We start from the raw sequence: 18321 nt of genomic DNA, 5'->3' as shown, positions 1-18321 counted from the left end.
AAAACTTGAAACTGAGAAAGTAACTCTCTTGGAATACAAATTAAGGGCCCATTTACGATCGTTTTGGCTTAGTTAATATAAATTCGATTTTATTTATGCGAAGGCGGTTTTGTCATTAATTTAAGGGGTTTTCGCGGAGAGGCATTTACGATCGTTTCCGCATGTTTCCGAGGTTAAGTAGAATTCTTGGCGCCGTCGCCATGTTTGTTTGGCATTTCCGCCATTCTCATTGGCTAGTTCGTACTTCGCGCCCTCGGCCGGATAAAATTTAAGGGTTTATTTTAACCAAGAGGCTAGCTTAAATTTTATTTTCCATCCCGATGGAAACGATTCTCACTAAGCGGGCCGTTATTACTAACTAAGAATTATTTAAGCCAAGGATTGATCGTAAATGCTACCATAAGAACCAATGCTACGGAAATTTCATATTAACTAAGAAAAACGATCGTAAATGGGCCCTTATAATGCAAGTTCCCATTTACATTTTGTGAACACACATCACATGAAACAAGTGCATTATTTGTGTCTGAGGCAAACAAATTTTTGATAATTAAAAGAAACTGATGGATTTGAAAGGTTGTTGCATACAAGTAGTCAGTTTGTTGCTGATTAATTCAGTAAAAATTATATATTTTGTGTTCACACACAGCCTTCACAAAACAATCAAACCATGGTACATAACAGTTGATTTAAAATTAAGAGGGAGAAAAAATATGTTTTGTAAAGCACCACAGGAGACTGCAATGAATTAACAGTTAAGATTTGTAATCATTGACAAGTAGATTTCACTGGGTTAAATAAATGGCACATCTCCTCATCTGAAGCAACATGTGCAGGCAACATACCATACACATCTGCAATTGTCTGATTAGCACCTTGCTCAATCAAGAACCTTATTACAGATACATGGCCACAAGAGGCAGCATAATGTAGGGCAGTTTGACCTTCCTGATCTTGCAAATTTACATCAGCTTTTAATTCGGCAACAAGCATTTTGAGCATATCCACATTGTCTCTGTCAGCAGCCCAGTGTATGAGCCCCATTCCCTCTGCATCAACAGCATTAACATCTACCCCTTCCTTCAGGACAGCATTACGAACCCGCTGAACTTCACCCTCCTTCACCCAGTCAAACACAGTCTTATCAGAATCGTGGATAAATTCATCAGTATTACTCAAACAGCTGACAGTTACCCACCCTTCGCTTGGGCGATCTTGTGTTGGTTCAGCTGTCCAACCAGGATCAAGTTCAGAAACCATATGAACATAACCAGACATGGCATCACTTTGCTCCATGTCACCAAGCTTGCTCCATGCCTCCCATTTCTGCTTTTCCTGAAGCTGATACCAGCGAGGCTTCTCAGATGGACATCGTCCCTGTGTTGCCTGCTTGTATAAAGCATACAATCCAAGTAATTGTGAGGGTTCAAGTCTACTGACCAGTGTATTTTTCACATGCTCAGCAGCAAGCCGAAATTCCTCAGCAAGCTCCGATTGTAAGAGAGATGCTTCAGCCATGTTGAACTTAATAATAATAATACTCAATAACTAGACTGAATTCCAAAATGTAAACAGATAACAAATCTACAAAACAGAAAGAAAATAAATTCTTTATACAAACAAACTTAAGTATGTTCAAGAGCTACAACCTAAAGTATAAAAAATAGAATTTTGCTTAAATGACGAGCTGTTAGCTTTTAATACAAGGTAGAAACTGCAAATGTTTTTTAACTTTCATCCATTTTCTCAACTCTAAATGATAGTAACTTAGCATAGAAGAAAAAGGGGTGGTTGATGACTGGTCTGCTGAATGATAAACATAAAATCTATAATCAGAAGCCAATGGAAATTGATCCATTATTGCACTCTAGTTATCTCTAGTAAATGAATGGTATGATCCTGCATTAGTTCATGAATATCAATACCACTCTCAGCACCTAAATTGTCAATTGGAATTTGTTCGCAACGTAATTGCCATTTATTTAAATGGTGTTCGATGGACCAATCTGAGCTTCTTTCTTGATACACACACAGAAAACGGGCGTCTGGATTCTTCTCCAGTAAAAAAGCAACAGTCACAATAATATCTTCAAATATTGAAGGTTCATAGAAACAGTCTGAACCAAGAATCAGGTCAATTGGACCCAGTGTAAAAATGTTACTCAGGAATAGACCCCATGTTATGCCAAGAACACGCACCTGAAACAATGGTTTTATTTAATAAGCAAAACACCCTAATAATTATACAACAATTTTGGTTAAGAAGATAATGAAAAGACTTACTTGATTGGGTAGGAGACCATTCACTTCACAACAATGGCGAACATGCTGTAGGCTTTTTGGTAAACATGCGCTTTCAGTTAATGTTACAGCAGCGCCACATTTCGCAGCAAGTATACCAGGTAGTGCAGTGCCAGCACCAAGTTCAACTACGTGTTTTCCTGGCAATTGTTTCCGACGTTCCCATAAGAACCAGGCAAGGACTGGAGCAGAAGGCCAAGTATAAAAGCTATAACTGGCCTGCAGTTGCTGTAACGAGAAACGAAGGACACATTGTAAGATAATGATTGGTGGCACAGTAACTGTAGAATCTTTATTATGTAAAATAGATCTTAAAGATGGTAAAATATGAGGAGAAGTGTCTACACATTGTTATTCCTAATTTCTTGGCCACAATTGATGGATATATAAGTGACACTTGTGAATCCAACAGCAAGGTTATGTGTTAAAGATACAAATGTCTTGATATCATTCGGAGGTAAGACGGCGCAAAATCCTAGGTTCTACCACACAAATCTTGCAATTTTAAAATTTATATTGAATAGTATGATAATATCTTTCACGTTTAAAGCAGGAAAATAAATAAAAAAAAACTGAGAGGAATTTGGAGAAAGGTACCTCCGGAATCAAGATTTCCAACGTCTCTACTTCTCCCTCTTCTGATTTCGAAGGACTGGATTGAAAAATGAACTTCTTCACTTGCTCGGAAACCACATCGGACATTTGGGATTCATAGGAAAATTATCCAAATGAAGCTGAAGCAGACAGAGTGCTCCAACCTCAAACCAAGAAAACGGCAAACGAGAGAGGATGCAAGGGAAGGGAGGGGAGAGGGGAAGGCGGGGGCGGGGGGGGGACAGAACAACATATTCGGATTTACATTCATCATATTTGGTTATTTACGGCCTCAATGCTATGAGACTATTCATCTTTGGAATGAAGAATTCTGTTGTGTACCCAATGTTCTCATCCATGAGAATTCCTCCTAAACATTGAAGTTTACTCTCTCCTATTGTACCCACATAACCTATCGAATTGCATGAGTTTTTCAGTAAACGACATAGAAAAATATATTCGTGTGATAAAGGAGCCTGGCAAATTTCAAGTGTAGCTAGTTATCAGCTTGGGGATGCCTATTGAGTACTTAGCTGCCTTTGTCAGGATTGCCTTCTGTCGGTGAATTGCCCTGATAATAGATGTGTATGTACAGCGAATGCACTGATTTTATATTGAATAGCTGTTTAAGTTATCAAAACCATCATGAAACGTATTTTTGAATCATCGAGACCAATAGCTAGGCTCGTATGTCGACGATGGAAGAGTTCTAGTTCAAAAAGTGTCTTGAATCTCCATGAAAGAGGCATGTACAAAGACATTTTCCCAGGAAAAGCAGCGTAAGCGTAGTATAATTGATCTGTTTCTTTATTATGATGCTATGAATCATGTGCTGTTGGGAAACCAACCTAAAATTTAAATCTACTCTTATTATTTCTAGCACGGAAATTGACAATCTTTTAAAAAGTTCAAGTCAGTGTGTATATGCTGGCTTCGACCCAACTGCTGACAGCCTTCACGTCGGTAATCTTCTTGTCCTTGTGAACCTTCTTCATTGGCAAGCATCTGGTCACCAAGTTATTGCATTGGCAAGTATATCTTACTCTATTAGTGTCACGTCATGAGACTCATGAAACTCTAGTACACTTACATGTTCTTCCTCTGTGTTAAAATGATGTTCTATAGTTGTCTGTTCTTTCTTAGATTGGAGGAGCTACAGGCCACATAGGCGACCCAAGTGAACGAAATACAGAACGGCCTTTGATTTCATCTCAAAACGTGTTCAAGAACGCTGATGGAATCAAGAAGAATATAGAGTGTGTTTTTGAAAACTATAGAAAACATTTTTCTAATGGTGCGGAACTACATCCTGTTAAGTAAGTCACCAGTTTACTAGGCATACATTTTTGTTGCTATCCATCTCAAAATTGAAATGTATTTTCCTCTTTAATTATAGGATAGTTAATAATTATGATTGGTACAAGCAAATGAATGCAGTTGAATTTGTTGGCTATGTAGGAAGACACTTCCGAATGGGTACAATGCTTGGGAGAGAAAGCGTGTCTCAAAGATTATCTTCTGAGAGTGGCATGAGTTTTACAGAGTTCACCTACCAAATATTTCAAGCGTATGACTGGTTACATTTGTTTCGGACAAACAATTGCAAATTTCAGGTATTAAATACAATTAAGTTTCCAAAATTCCACTATGTAAAGTAAAAAATAATAATGTAAACACTTTTCAGATTGGTGGTAGCGATCAGATGGGTAATATTGTCTCAGGACATGATTTAATCAGCAGGGTAGAGGACAAATCAGTGTACGGTGCGTTTTAATATCACATTTGGTTTTTATAATGTTTGCCTAACGGTCTACAAATTGTAGAAAAGCTTTATAATTTTGTTCCGAAAAATTCAGGAATCACCTTACCATTAATCAAATCTGAATCAGGCGATAAATTTGGGAAGTCAGCAGGGAATGCAATATGGCTCTCTGCATCAAAAACTTCTTCTTACGATTTGTATCAGTTCTTTGTCCGCACACCAGATGCAGATGTAGAACAGCTTCTGAAGCTCTTCACTTTTCATAATCTAGGCTTTATAAAAGATATAATGAAAAAGCACAAGGATGACCCATCCAAATGGACAGCCCAAAAAGTCTTGGCCCAGGATGTCACCACTCTTGTACATGGAGGTACAACTTGTGTACATACAATATTTAATGTTTATTTTTATAAAAGGGAAAAAGAGATAAATTTAAATTATTTTTTTTTTTTTTATCTGTTCTAGAGGAAGGTCTAAGGATAGCACAGTTGTCATCCACTATTTTACATGGCTCAGATATTGCAGCATTGTCATCTTTAACTGACAATGAAACCAGGCAAATTTTTATGGGCACACCAGTCAAAGAACTCATGTTAACACAAGGAATGACTTTTCTAGATGTAAGCCGTAAAGCTGGATGTTTCCCATCAGACAGTAAGTATGAGTTCTTTGGATGTAGCGTCAATAGCAACATTTTTCTGAATTTGCGTTCCAAATGTCATAGTTTTATTTTAAGGACATAAATTTTATTTTTCCTAGGTGATGCAAGGAGAATAATATCTGCAGGTGGATTTTCCGTTAATTATCAGAAGCTTAGTAACCCTGATGAAATATTTTCTGTTGGGCATATCTTGCCTTCCAAATATTCTGTACTTCGTGTTGGTAAGGAATATAATTCATTCCAGCGATTGATTTGATTATCTGTTCTTCTGTTTAAATCCCTAACGCAGAATTCTAAATTTTATTCAGGTAAAAAAAATTTCTTTTTGGTACACTGGATTTAAAAGCCAACATGCCTGTGTATTAGCTCACCTCTACTGTACTGGAATGACACTATGGTAAAATAAATATTGGTTGTTCAAAGTGAATTGTTTGATGTCTTTCTTTAGTTAATATGGGAAATCAAAAACATTACCCTAGATTACTTTTACGTGGTATTCTAAGTTTTACACACCTTTAGATTGAATTTACTGTGTATTGGGTGACTGCAAAATATTGCCCAAACGAAGAACTTGTGCGTTAAGTGATGGAAAATGCTGTTGTAAAACTGTTTTAAGGTCAAGAAGGTTACTTGTCACTGTACGCTGCTTGCAAATCTCAGCATCCAAACCAGATTCTGTTCGATACAGTAGTTTATGTTTACCCTCCTTTACTTTACTGTACAATCGAACTTTTTTCTGTAATCTGACAAGCGTCTCTAGTTTCTGGAAAAAGAAGAAGCAAGTTAATCTTCTCTCAAAATAAAACAGAAGGTATGGACTTTTTAAATCTGAACTAAAATCTTACTTGTTGCTTCATTGCATGTGCTTCGTCAACCTGTTTTTTAATCATTTGCAATGCTTGCTCCTCCCTCTGCAATCCTTTCTCTGCTTCCACAAGTGATTCTTTAATTTCTGTGAGCTGCTGTGGTAGTTCTTTTTCTAACTGACTTGCCACATTTTTTGCCTCCTGTTAAAATGAATTTTCTAGTCAATATATTATCAATCAGACAATTTTGCATTTCAATAGATTTATTTCACAATCCTTATACTTGCCAAGTTTGCTTGCTTTTTTCTACTGGAGAGATTTTCTAGTTTACGTTCAAATACTATTCTGTTGCTTGTTGAGCCTGAACAACCTGTTGACCTTTTCTCTCTAGCATCCGCCTCATTCAAGAGGGATTCTCTCCGCATTATACAGTGTTCCAAATCTTTAACGAGGGTTTCTTGAACCTTCCTCAAGTGGGAAAATCTCACCTGTTGTATAGGTTGAAGAGAAAAGAGATGCATTGTTCCATTTATTATGCTGCTGGATTGTTAACCACTTTTTATGTGTATGAGTGCTTGTGTAGTTGTTTATATTTTACTTACGTCCATTCGATGTATTTCAACTTTCATCTGACCTAATTCACCGTTTGCTTTGTTGTCTTCCTCATTCATTTGCTTTGTTTCTGTCGCGAGAAGTATTTTCTTCTCCCAAGCCAAACAATCCCGCTTCATATCCAGGATGTCTTGGTTAAGCATCAAGTTAATTTCTTCTAAATTTGTCAATTCCTCCTCTTGTTCAACATTTTCTCTCTCTAAATCCTTAAAACAATGTTATGCACAGCATTCATGAGAGTGGTGTTTGGCATTGTTTTACAGCAACTTAATTTTCATCTCCTGTCTCATAACTTACCTTAAGAAGACCCAAAGCTTCTGTTTGAATGATCAAGTTTTCTTTGTCTAAAATTTCTTTATATCCTCGCCTGTTATGAAGACCCACAGTCATTTTATTTAGAGACACGTCTAGTTCATGTATTTGATGTTCAATATCTTTTTTGCCTCTGTTGTGCTTTTCCATCTCGTGTTCAATTTTCAGGGATCTTTGTGTTAATATGTGTACCTCTGTAAAGCATCAATTATGTATCATTGTAATGCAAGTGCTGAAGAGTATTCTTTCAAGATTCTTTCAAATCTGGTTAGATTTTACTAACGTTTGTATAACAAATTTAGTTGCTGTAGCTGTTTTTGTCTTTCCTCTGTAAGTCTTACAATGTGTGATTGAAGTCGGAGCCAGAATGCTTGTTTTTTTTCTGCTTCCACTGCTGTTTCTTCTATTTCTAATTCAATGGCTTTTATTCGAACTTCTTGAGGACTTTCTTCTGTCATCTGCAGGGATTGAAATTTAAACAATTATAAAGATACCCAAAATGCAATTTCAAGCCAGTGTAGATAATACATACTCCGGAACGTGCAAGAATAGAATTCAGTTTTTTGGAGAGTTGGTCTATTAATTGCATTTTATTTTCCATGACACTTAAACTTCGTTTTACACCAGCTTCGAGTTGTGACAAATCATTGCCATATTTTCCTAATTCGTTGTTGGCTTCTATTATTAGACTTTCATTGTAGACAGTTGCACCTCGTATTTTCTCAACTTCCACCATTGTTTTTGATATTTGGTTCTCCATCATTATAAATGTCAATTCCTGTCAATATTACATTTTTATGACCTTTGTTCCACCAACTTCATAAATGAAATTGTGTAGTGTTATGATAAGTTTAACCTGGTTTTTGTTGCTGTCCTTCAGGTTTTTTATGGTCTTTGCAAGGTGCTGGAATGCTTTGTCATGTTTACTTTGATCTTGAAGCTTCTCAAGAATTTGTGTTTCTAACATGATTTTTTTCTGAGTGAGATGTTCCACTTCTTTTTGTTTATATAGGCTCTGCTGTGTCAGTATTTTGCCATCCTGTAACAGTCACAATGTTTTAACACATTCAGTGCGACGTGACCCACACTATGGGTCCCAATAACATGGGATTGCCTACCCCCGCCGCACTCAACGTGTTAAGATAGGATTGATTCTAATTAAGTATCATTGTAATTTGTCTATCTTATTTTCAGTAGATAAAGATAAAATAAGTACTTTAGAGGTCCAGCAGGAACCTTGTTCCTTACCACTAGAACTGATTGTAAATTTTCTTCTCTACTCTTAAGTATGCCGGAAATGTAGCTATAATCAGCTTCTAGCTCTGTAATCAACTCTTTATTTTTGCAGTGAGTTTTCATCAAGTCATTATATTCAGCTTCCAAATGGTCAAGAATACTCATAGTTTTCTCATTTTGCACCATCTCATGTCTTGCTAATCGTTTATAGCCTTCTATTTCTGAGATCATCAATTGAAACGCCTCCTTAGCTTTTCTGTAAGAAAAGTATAAAATATATACAAATCATGGCCCTCACAGCAAATCATAACTGAAAGACAAGTGAACTTACTCTAACTCTTTCTGGACATTGTTGTAAACTTTATCCCTTTGTTGTAAGTTGATTACAACTCCATTCCAAATTCGTGTTAATCGAATTTGCTCAGTTTGTAGTGCTTCCAAATCTGCCGTTCCTTCTGCAATAGTTCGTCGAAGGCTCTCTTGCTGTTGTATTTTTACTTCTCTCTGAGCTTTCAATTGCTCTCTCTTACTCTCTAAGCCCAGAACAGCTTGCCGCAATTTTAATAGAAGAATGTCCTGAAATTAAGCACTTGTTTTAGTACAAGGATGGCATTTTCCATTACCTAGTTTGTCCTTTCTTGAGATGCTTTGTTTTAACCTGCTTCTGCTTTTCTCTTGCCATTTCTTCTTTCTGCTTTTCACTCTTGTCTGCTATTCTTTGAGATATTGCAAGCTCAGAATTGTAATCTGATTCCCACTGTTTTAACTGCCATTCCACACTCTTAAGTATTTCTATCTCTAGTCGCATGTTTTCCTCTAAAAAAAATAAAAAATGATAATAAAAATAAATAACAAAGTGAGTGAACAAACTCATTTTTTTTTTAAAATTTACTTTTGTGACCAGAGAAGAAAAAAATTCTTACCCTGGGCATGTGCATGAGAAATCTTTTCCACTTCCTGTTTATGCAGATTTCTATTTTTTTTCAAGTCCTCCTCTATGCTTGCTCTTTTTTCTTCTAGCTCAGTCAATGACATTTTACACGATGATATCTGTTTCTGGCTTTGAGAGACTTCTTCTTGAATATTAAAGAGATTCACACCAAGGTCCTCTCTTTCTTTTGCCTTCATCTTTAAATTACTTTTCTGAAATTTAAAATAGAAAGTTATCTATTTGGTAAGCTCTTTAGATTGTACGTAAATTGAGATGAAATGTTATTACCAACTCGGCCACTTCTTGACTGAGCTTATTAAGTTGCTTTTTCAAGAGATCAGTTAAAGCTTGTTGGAATTTGATCATAAGTGGATTTTCAGGGTCTAGAACATGAGGGTTGTCTCCAATATCCCCTGTGCCATGACTTTGGCTTTTCATACTCTCTGGATTGTCTCTCTTTTGCATATTATCGTCAACTAAATATTCAGGATTACTCTCCACCAAATTTTCTTTTTCTGTGGTTGAGGTAGGTAAGCCAGCACCTATAGGATATTCTGGTTTACCAGACCCTTCATCATTTACAATATTATTCTCTTCTGCCAAGCCTAATGATTGTCTGGGGCTTTCCCTCTCTTCAGAATCCTCCAACTTTTGCTGTACAAAGTTTTCGGGCTGTATTTCATCGTGATCAGAGGAGTTTTGCAGCTCTGAATCGTCAGCCTGGCGTGAAGGAAGACATTCACTTTTGAAGTCCCTCTTTTCCTCCATCACTTAAAAATCTTCGTGCCCTTCTACTCTGGCCATGCAAGCACCTAGTTTTCCACAAAATGTTCAGAAGTGGAAGTGTCAAATTAAGTCACCATGACAACCACCTATGTATAAAACAAGACATCAAAATGATTTCAAAGCATAGGCAATTTTTTCAAAAAATGCTAATTTTACAAGGATAAATAAAATGATACCACAAAATAGTTCTCGAACCAAAACATTTTTTTTTAAATCATGATTTTATTTCACTTTTGTAGGTACCGCCAGGGTGTTGGTACTAGACGATACCAGTCTTATCAGACCATACGTACCATACGTTTCATCTAAACCACCTAAATAAATCTAGTTAAACGTGAAAGTATGATCAGGAATGTGTATTTGAGTAAAAATCAATTGCGGTAGAATGAAAAAACTCAGTTACCTAACGTTTTTTTAATGTTTTGTGCGTTTTCATAAACTCAAATGTTGGCAATATAAATAAATCGATAACAAAGGGGGTGGAGGAGCGAGTACTCTAACCTAAAAGATATCGAAGCGAGTAGCTGTCATGGCACGGCGAAGCAGCGTTCGTTCTGTTTACTGGAAATTGTTCTAATAAATTAATTATTGAACTTTCCAAGATGTCATCACTTTACGTGTGTAGAAATGGTTTAGACGGGTCGACCAGTATGAAATCAAACAGTTAGTATCTATCTCCTTTCCATGTATAATTTTATTCCGACGAGTGGCTGACGCCAGTTTTGATTTCCACCATTATTTTTTAGTCTTTCTATGTTTTCAGTCATGTTCTTTATTTTGTTGGTGTCTTCACATTAAATACCCTTCTTTGAAATTCTTTTCTATATTTTGCATGTACTTTTTCGGAATCATTAGCATCATAAAAAGTTTATGGAGCATAGTTGCTTTAACCTTAAAATTTTTCAAGAGCTAACCCGTCCCCATTGGTACCTGATTATTTGTTTACTCTTTTTTTATGCATCAACAGTATCTTTTTTGCATGGACTACGACACCATCAATTTATGTGTTATATTCCATTCACTACTTCAACTTACAATCTGTGACTGTTTTTGAGGGGTTTTTTTCCTCCTTTTAGGTACCTACCTAATCTAAATTTTGTTACTTCACTTATAATTTTCATATTTTTTGTATTTAGATACTCAACCTGTCATGGACAAGGCCAAGGAATGGCAAATGGAACTCCTTATGGAGAAGCTCCGTTCTAAAGCTGGACAGTACAAAACTTTTGGAGAAAGTGCTAAAATGTTACGGATGGCAGTATTGGTATGTTTCCTGACTTTTGATTCCTTTGACTTATGATACCAGAAATAAAGACCATTTAACTTGTTTGTGCATTGCAGGAAAAGAGGTACCCTGTTGATGGTGTTGAAAAAGTTCAACTGCAAAAATGTTTAGATACTTTACAAAGTTCCATCCGGGTCACTACCTTAAGTGGTATGGTAGAGCGTTTGGAAAGTGTTTCAAGGCAACTAGGGTAATTGTTTTTAGAATATTTTGCATGTCAACTAAATCAGAACAAATAAATCTATTTTCTAAAAACATAATTTCTTTGTTCCAGTCTTAAGTTTACTACAAGTGGTGGAATTGGATTAGAAGCATTTATATCTTCAGACATGTTTTATGTTGAAGTTGTTTTAGAACCTTCAGGGGGTGTGAAGGATGTTTCAATTCATCATGAAGGAAAGGATAAGGAACAGGTACACTTCATATTATAGCCTAATCAAAATACTGTTGATGCATTCTTAATGCTTATTGTATTATGGCTTCTGTATTCTAGAGCTGTGAAGAGTTAGTAAATTGCCTTCAGCAACAAGATTTCACTGACTTTGTCACTCAACTAGAAGGTCTAGCAAGTATTTACCAGTTAAATGCTGAAAAGGCTGTGAAATGTAATGCCCTCAGTGCATTACAATCTTTGGAGGCCGACCTCACAACACTGTCCTCACTCCAATCTTTCGATGCTCAAGCTATGTTGTGTAAATCTCCCGTTGGCATTCTTCTCAAGAGACGTGGTGGTAAGTAATATTCTTTTTGCTGAAAGCTGAGTTGTTTTTTATGAGAGGGGAGAGGAGTGTTGACAAATTTGTTGTTTTTTTTAGGACATGCAATGAGACTGACATATTGGGTGTCCCCATATGATTTATTAGACCAGAAAACAATGTCTGAGGTTGATATGACAGTCGAGCAAGTAAACAAACGAAACTTAGGCTACAGTGTAACAGTTTGCATGGAGGCATCAACTGCTCATAAGTTACAGATTGCACCCTTGATCACAACTCAAAGAGGGGCAAATGGCACAATGTATGTTTGACATTTGTTCCTAATAACTTATCTAGTTTCTTGTTAATATGTATCAGAATACTTTGCCTGCTGCTGTATTTTTATTTACCCATTTATACTTTTTTTTCTAGCATTCCAGTGTATAGTTCTCTCCAGGCACAAAACAGTGCTACTCTACCAGCATGTTATGCACTGCGGCTTCATGAACCCTTACCATTGTGTGTCGCCCTTGCTCGACGAATTCAACATGTAACTGATATGGAATGTGGGGATTTGTCTACCCCCCATCCTCTTTTGTCACTTATTACGCAGCATGCTTCTCGGGGACAGTTAGATTGTGCCAACAACAATGGACTCTATGTGGTAAATGCTAAAATATACAAATTTTTAAAGTTTTGGTGGGTTTTACATTGTTTCATTTTATTTAAATTCTCTCTCTGTTCTAGAATTTGCCAGATCAGACGCACTGTTATCGAATGACTGAAACAAAGGGGCTTGAGGCAGTGATGATCACAAGTATACCTTTCACACATCCCAAACAAGTTCCCCATATATTAGGATTGCTACGTCAACAGGCTGTCTTTAATTCTCTCATATCAAGTTGCATTCGTAATACTGTCAGCAGTCGACATGGTGGGTTTCCTGTATTTTGTTGTTCTTTGTTAATTAGACTGTGATTTAACGATTCTTTTTGTTATTTAATTGCTTTTTTCAGATTATGATGTTACTTTGCTGGAAGTGACGGCTCTATCTTGGCAACACCTTTCAGTTTCTCTTGAACATCCCCAAGAGGAAAGCATGACAACTGTAGAGTTTGATCTATCAGATCCTACCAGTGTTAAATGTAATTTGTTTGGTGCGGGATCATCACCAGGTCAGATTGTAACTGCTGAGTTTGCTGCCAAAGTTGTTCAAAGGTATTTAACAGATCTCAAATTTCTGTGTATTCTCATTGTTGATGTTTTGTAACCCTTTACTTCGTTCTGTGTAGGTGTATGTCAATTCCTGTCACAATGAGAAGTCTCATGAAACGTTGGCAAAGTCAGAGCTCGTCAAAAAACGGAATTTCTAATGGAAATGGAAATTTTAATTTACCACTAGGTAGTGGTGGTGGGGGTAATGGGGGAGGAGGCCACCATGATGACTCAAGCAGACATGGAATGTCTGAATTTAGTAACATGAGGGATCCACACATCAAAATGGAACCTCATGATAGCAGCTCAAATGACATGGGTGACTCAGCAAGTGGTTTCCCTTCTTTTCATAGCCCATTATTGGGGGACTTGACAAATGCATCTTCAATGAACTCTTTTCCTGGTAGTTCATCAATGATAAATCAGTCCAAGGAACCAGTTGTGATCAATTTAATGAGCGAAGCTGTGCCAAAGAAAAAAAATCGAAAGCGCAAAGTAATGGAAAGTCTTTGGCGTAGTCCCAAACATAAGGGTGATGAGTGTGAAATAATTGTAGAAAGCTCAAGTAATGAATCAACGCCACACGGAACTCCCACCTCCAGAGATGCACCAGCGGATTTTCGGATTCCGACCCCTACCTCTATTGATTACCCTCACTTAATGGAGGAAGGGAAGCCTGATCCGACTTCAGCCGATAAAGGACATTCAGATCTAGAGGGTATATCTGATGATGTGATGGAAATTCAAGAAATGGACAGTGTGGAAGAAATGTTAAAGGCAGTAAATGCTCGTAAAATCAAAAAACCAAGAGAGGAAAGGAAATCCCCTTCAGGAATAATGCTTGATATTGATGGCAAGAGTATGGTACCACCATCTGTAAGCATAACACCCATCAATTCTTCTTCCAGCTTATCTTCAAGTTTAAACTCTGTTTTGTCTGGTATGGGGCTTGAACGCAGACCTGGAATAGAGATTATTCCTATTGGCTCAACACCTCCAGCATCTCTTCCCAGTACAATTACTATCACCCCAATTCCACCATCAAAAAACTTGATGGATGATAGATCTCGGGACAGGAAAAGTAGAGACAAAGCAAGGTCTGAAGAAGAAGAGAAACGACTAGAAAAGAAAAGGAAGCGGAAAAGAGAGGACAGCCCTATGGGTCCTCCGGATAAACTTCCTCCCAAGCAGGATCCTCTCTCTAAGCCAGTTTCTGTGAGCATAAAGCCGACAGACAGTCCTCCTATGTCCATGTCAAGACCCTCCTCTCCAGCAGGAACTTTACGAAAGTTTAGCACATCTCCTACACATACCAGCCCTCTTGTTCTAATGAGCAAATCTGCTTCAAGTCCTGGAGGAATGAGCAAATCTTCTAAGCCTTCTCCGCAACAGAGCCCCAAACATTCGCCTGCTTATTCTACAAATTCTCCCAAACACAACCCCATCCCCTCCAGTGTAAGCCCTAAACATCATGGCACCTCATCTCCCAAGCATACGACTGGAAGCTCAGGAAAGCCAAGCATGTCAACTTTGAAGTCAGCAGCAAGCTCTCCCTCATCTGGTAAAACAAGCACTTCAGACCCAATGAAAGTGAAACCACCATCTTCAAGCAAGGACAGCAGCAGCAATAGGGACAAAGATCGGAGTAGGATGTCTTCATCAATGTCATCTTCGGTCAGTAGTGGTAGTAGTAGTAGTGGGGGATCAGGTGGTGTAAACAGCAGCAGTGGTGGGGGTGGGGGAAGTGGTAGTAGCTCTAGTGTCTCCAGTTCAGGACATCAAAGTCCAAAGTTAAAGTCATCAAGTATCAAGAAACAACCTGACTTTTCTATTGGTAGCGACACTACAGTTACACCAATTCCTCCACCCCCACCCCAAGCTATTAGTGGTCCATCTACTTCACCATCATCATCACAAGACTGTAAGCAGTCTACATCATCTGCCTTGCCCCAAATTCGGAACAGGAAGAACTCTCTTTCTGCTATAGTGGATAAACTCCACACATCGAAATCACAGCATACAACGTGTGATGATATAGCTGTGACAGTGACAAGTGGTGGTATAAGTACCAGTATTAGTAGTGCAAGCTCAGCAGGATTAGTGAGCTGTGACACTATTAGTAGTGCTGGTAATGGCAGCCGCGATCGCATTCCGACTCCAACTAAAGGAACAGAAATGAAAAGTGCTAGCAGTACTGGTAAACCTGGAGATCCTGGAAAAAACCCTGGCGAATACATGGTAAAACCAGGATCTGAAGGAATTAAGCTTACCATCAACAAAACTAGAGCGAAAGAGCCTTCTTCCAAATCGTCATCATCTTCATCCTCGTCTTCAGGCATCCCATCATCATCAGGGGTAGTTAAGTCGTCATCCCAGTGCGGTTCAGGCTCTCCAAAACTTCATACTGGTCACACTGGTCTTAAACCAGGAGTTAACAGTGGTCCAGCCTCTAAAAAACCTCAAAGTTCTTCATCCTCGTCTTCCTCATCACCTGGCCTTCCAAAACTGCAATCAAGTAGTAGTGGTGGTGGTGGTGGTAGTAGTGGTGGGAGCAGCAGTAGCAGTAGTAATAGTGGAAATTCATCCTCAAACTCTGGCCTTAAAACATCATCCACTCCTTCATCAAAGGTACCTTCCTCATCTGTCAGCTCATCGTCATCTTCGTCTCTTTCTAAGAGTAGTTCAAGTAGCACATCAAAATCTATCTCTAAATCAAGCTCTCCAAAATTGGGATCTTCAAGCTCAAGCTCTGATTCAAATCGTATAAGAGATAGTAGTAAACCACGTCCTCCCAAGAGCAGCAGCAGCAGTACTAGTAGTAGTGGTGGTGGCGGCGGCGGCGGTGGCGGTGGCGGCGGCAGCAACAGCGGCAGTACCAGCAGTAGTAGTAGTGACAAATCCATATTTAGTAGTAGCAAGGAATCAAGGAAATCTAGTCCTGCTCCACCACGGGATGAGGACAGTGAGCGAACATTTAAGGCTATCACAGGTCTGGAAAGTTTCGGTAAACAACTTGATACTAAGTTCCAAATTCCCAAATTATCTCATCGGTCTACTAACCCAGATTTGGATCAGAGCAAAAAGACGACTCCTGAGAAATCTGAAATACTTTCAGGCAACAGGAATATTGAATCAAACAAAGCTTTGGATCTAGTTAAACCAGAAGCTAAATATAGTACAAGCTCACCCATTCCATCTACATCGCCCTCGTTACCATCATCTAGTTTGTCTACTGGAATTACTGTTGTTCCCTCTTCCAAAACAGATGAGAAGCCAAGCAGTAGTCTGACAGAACCCAAAGCTTCCAAAGTGCCTTCTACCATTTCTTCAAGTCACTCATCATCCCCAAGCCCACGCTTGACTCCTTCCCCCCTCCCAAAACTGGATAGTAAAACTCCCACTGATGGTTCACCTATACCTGGTCTCACCATAACTCCTATTGGAAGCATTGCAAGTATTGGTGCAGGAGGTAGCTCCAGTAATGACTCAATGGACCTCTCAATTGATTTGAGTCGCACCCCTTTGGAAACTAAAAGTAATAAAAATGATATTCAGCGTGGTTCTGTGTCCATTGTTCCTTCATCATCCAAGGATGATTTGGGAATTAGATCGGGCAGTCCTTGTGACAGTATTTTGAAATCTGATAAGCCAAGAGATTTTTCCATGGTGGTAGATGATGCCAAAAAACTTGTTCTGGAAACTGCCCTAGCAAGAATGGAAGAGTCTCGCTCAACACCACCAACTGGGGCGTCACAAGACCCTACAGATGTTTTGTTGGACTTTTCTGGTGCAAAAGTACCACCACCAGAGCCCTCTGTCAGAAAGATGACAGTCACTGAGCGTGTAATGGCAGCTTTGCCTTCAAGAAGGAACACCACTCCTCCACCCCCTATGTTTCCAGCCTCTCCATCCCTTACAATGCATATTGTGAAATCCCCTTCATCATTGATGGGCCCTTCACCCCAGTCAGGTTCTCCTTGTATAACAGATGATGATCTAATGGATGAAGCATTGGTAGGCATGGGGAAGTAAAGACCCATATTATGGACTGTAAACTGGATATATATATTATATAAATATTTTTTCTAAACCTGATGTTTTGTTAATTTTGTAAATTGAGAGAAACTGGATCTCTATAACAAACTCTAGTATACTTCTTTTGTTAAGTGTGTGTTTATTGAATGAAGAGACAAGTGTTTCACCTGATCTCGCTGTTACTGCTTTCCACTATACTGTATGTTAATTGTTAATTGTATTTTTTTTTTCTTTTTCAATTCTTCAAAATCAACCCTGTTCATCCCCCTTCTTAATTTATTTTTATTCCATGCTATCTCACCAAGCAGAAATTTTGTGTGTGGTTCCATTTATACCGTATCAGCACAGTCTTCCTTGATTATTGTTGCTGAAGGTTTGTGATCATCTCTTAAACTATGTACGAAAAAGAAAAAGTAAATTTTTGTTAGTGTTTTTCCTATCTATGAATTCTGTGATTTTTGTCATCAATTTTCTGCACCAAAATTTCAAGGTTTTATTTTAAATATGACTGATTTTGTTTTTTTGATGGCTATTTTGCTTGACAATATAGTTAGACATTTTCTCCTTACATTAACTGGTCCTTTTCAAAGTTTGGCACTTTCTTAGCTTAATAGCTTTGTTTTAATTTTATTCTGTGCTCTCTGTTAAAGCTATTCAGTTCCCAGTGAAAGTGAAGTCTGTTCAAAACTAATGGGTCTTTTTTGGGAGGAAAAGGGGGGGGGGAGCTATGTTCATACCCATTATGTAAATTGCAGTGTAATTGACATCTCCATAGTGCATTGGCTCAATAATCTAAAGTTTTTCTCACTGTCAAAATTTAATCATTGCACCTTGTTAATACTTAATGTGGGTTGGGAAAGAGCCAAGGTCTTGTTTCACATTGTTACTAGCTATGTGAATGGTTAAAAATTTTGAGCTTAGCTGTAATTGTAATGGACATTATGTACATATAGAGTTTGTTGGTTCTTGTGTTATCAGTCTTACAATTTTTTAGTACTGTATATAAGAAAATGTCACACATTCGCAGTTGTGAGGGCCACCAAGGCTGCCTCTCTGCATTGGACGATATATATAAATATAATTTGTACAT

At 38.0% G+C, this 18321-nt stretch overlaps 5 protein-coding genes across 5 annotated transcripts; 2 read left to right on the top strand and 3 right to left on the bottom strand.

Annotated features, from left to right (window-relative positions):
- Nucleotides 1-598: 598 nt before the first annotated feature.
- LOC113210522 (acyl-CoA-binding domain-containing protein 6) lies at nucleotides 599-1527 on the bottom strand. The gene has a single exon (XM_026428568.2). It carries the CDS (start codon nucleotides 1516-1518, stop codon nucleotides 769-771), a length of 750 nt encoding a protein of 249 aa, XP_026284353.1. The 5' UTR covers nucleotides 1519-1527; the 3' UTR covers nucleotides 599-768.
- A 64-nt stretch (nucleotides 1528-1591) lies between these two features.
- On the bottom strand, nucleotides 1592-3108 carry LOC113210523 (histone-arginine methyltransferase METTL23). The gene is made up of 3 exons (XM_026428569.2): nucleotides 2899-3108; nucleotides 2284-2529; nucleotides 1592-2199 (listed from the first exon to the last, which is right to left on the bottom strand). Exons 1-3 carry the CDS (start codon nucleotides 3001-3003, stop codon nucleotides 1858-1860), a joined length of 693 nt encoding a protein of 230 aa, XP_026284354.1. The 5' UTR covers nucleotides 3004-3108; the 3' UTR covers nucleotides 1592-1857.
- A 120-nt stretch (nucleotides 3109-3228) lies between these two features.
- Nucleotides 3229-5745, top strand: LOC113210519 (tyrosine--tRNA ligase, mitochondrial). Its single transcript, XM_026428564.2, has 9 exons — nucleotides 3229-3674; nucleotides 3776-3923; nucleotides 4039-4211; nucleotides 4292-4508; nucleotides 4580-4658; nucleotides 4752-5027; nucleotides 5123-5311; nucleotides 5417-5539; nucleotides 5627-5745. The coding sequence occupies exons 1-9, from the start codon at nucleotides 3541-3543 to the stop codon at nucleotides 5659-5661; spliced, it is 1374 nt and encodes a 457-aa protein (XP_026284349.1). The 5' UTR covers nucleotides 3229-3540; the 3' UTR covers nucleotides 5662-5745.
- Nucleotides 5088-10094, bottom strand: LOC113210525 (coiled-coil domain-containing protein 40). The gene is made up of 13 exons (XM_026428572.2): nucleotides 9504-10094; nucleotides 9208-9427; nucleotides 8943-9100; nucleotides 8616-8860; nucleotides 8297-8540; nucleotides 7905-8087; nucleotides 7581-7826; nucleotides 7332-7506; nucleotides 7034-7242; nucleotides 6727-6942; nucleotides 6412-6612; nucleotides 6164-6325; nucleotides 5088-6081 (listed from the first exon to the last, which is right to left on the bottom strand). Exons 1-13 carry the CDS (start codon nucleotides 9981-9983, stop codon nucleotides 5845-5847), a joined length of 2976 nt encoding a protein of 991 aa, XP_026284357.1. The 5' UTR covers nucleotides 9984-10094; the 3' UTR covers nucleotides 5088-5844.
- A 329-nt stretch (nucleotides 10095-10423) lies between these two features.
- On the top strand, nucleotides 10424-17446 carry LOC113210530 (mediator of RNA polymerase II transcription subunit 1). The gene is made up of 10 exons (XM_026428577.2): nucleotides 10424-10664; nucleotides 11138-11265; nucleotides 11343-11476; nucleotides 11561-11699; nucleotides 11780-12017; nucleotides 12102-12303; nucleotides 12414-12645; nucleotides 12729-12915; nucleotides 12998-13199; nucleotides 13274-17446. The coding sequence occupies exons 1-10, from the start codon at nucleotides 10604-10606 to the stop codon at nucleotides 17226-17228; spliced, it is 5478 nt and encodes a 1825-aa protein (XP_026284362.1). The 5' UTR covers nucleotides 10424-10603; the 3' UTR covers nucleotides 17229-17446.
- Nucleotides 17447-18321: the final 875 nt, after the last annotated feature.

This window comes from Frankliniella occidentalis, unplaced genomic scaffold (assembly GCF_000697945.3).
Source record: "Frankliniella occidentalis isolate FOCC.00 unplaced genomic scaffold, Focc_3.1 Scaffold116, whole genome shotgun sequence".
Classification (NCBI taxonomy): domain Eukaryota; kingdom Metazoa; phylum Arthropoda; class Insecta; order Thysanoptera; family Thripidae; genus Frankliniella; species Frankliniella occidentalis.
The sequence above is the reverse complement of the archived record's forward strand: the minus strand, read 5'-3'. Positions and strand labels throughout refer to the sequence as shown.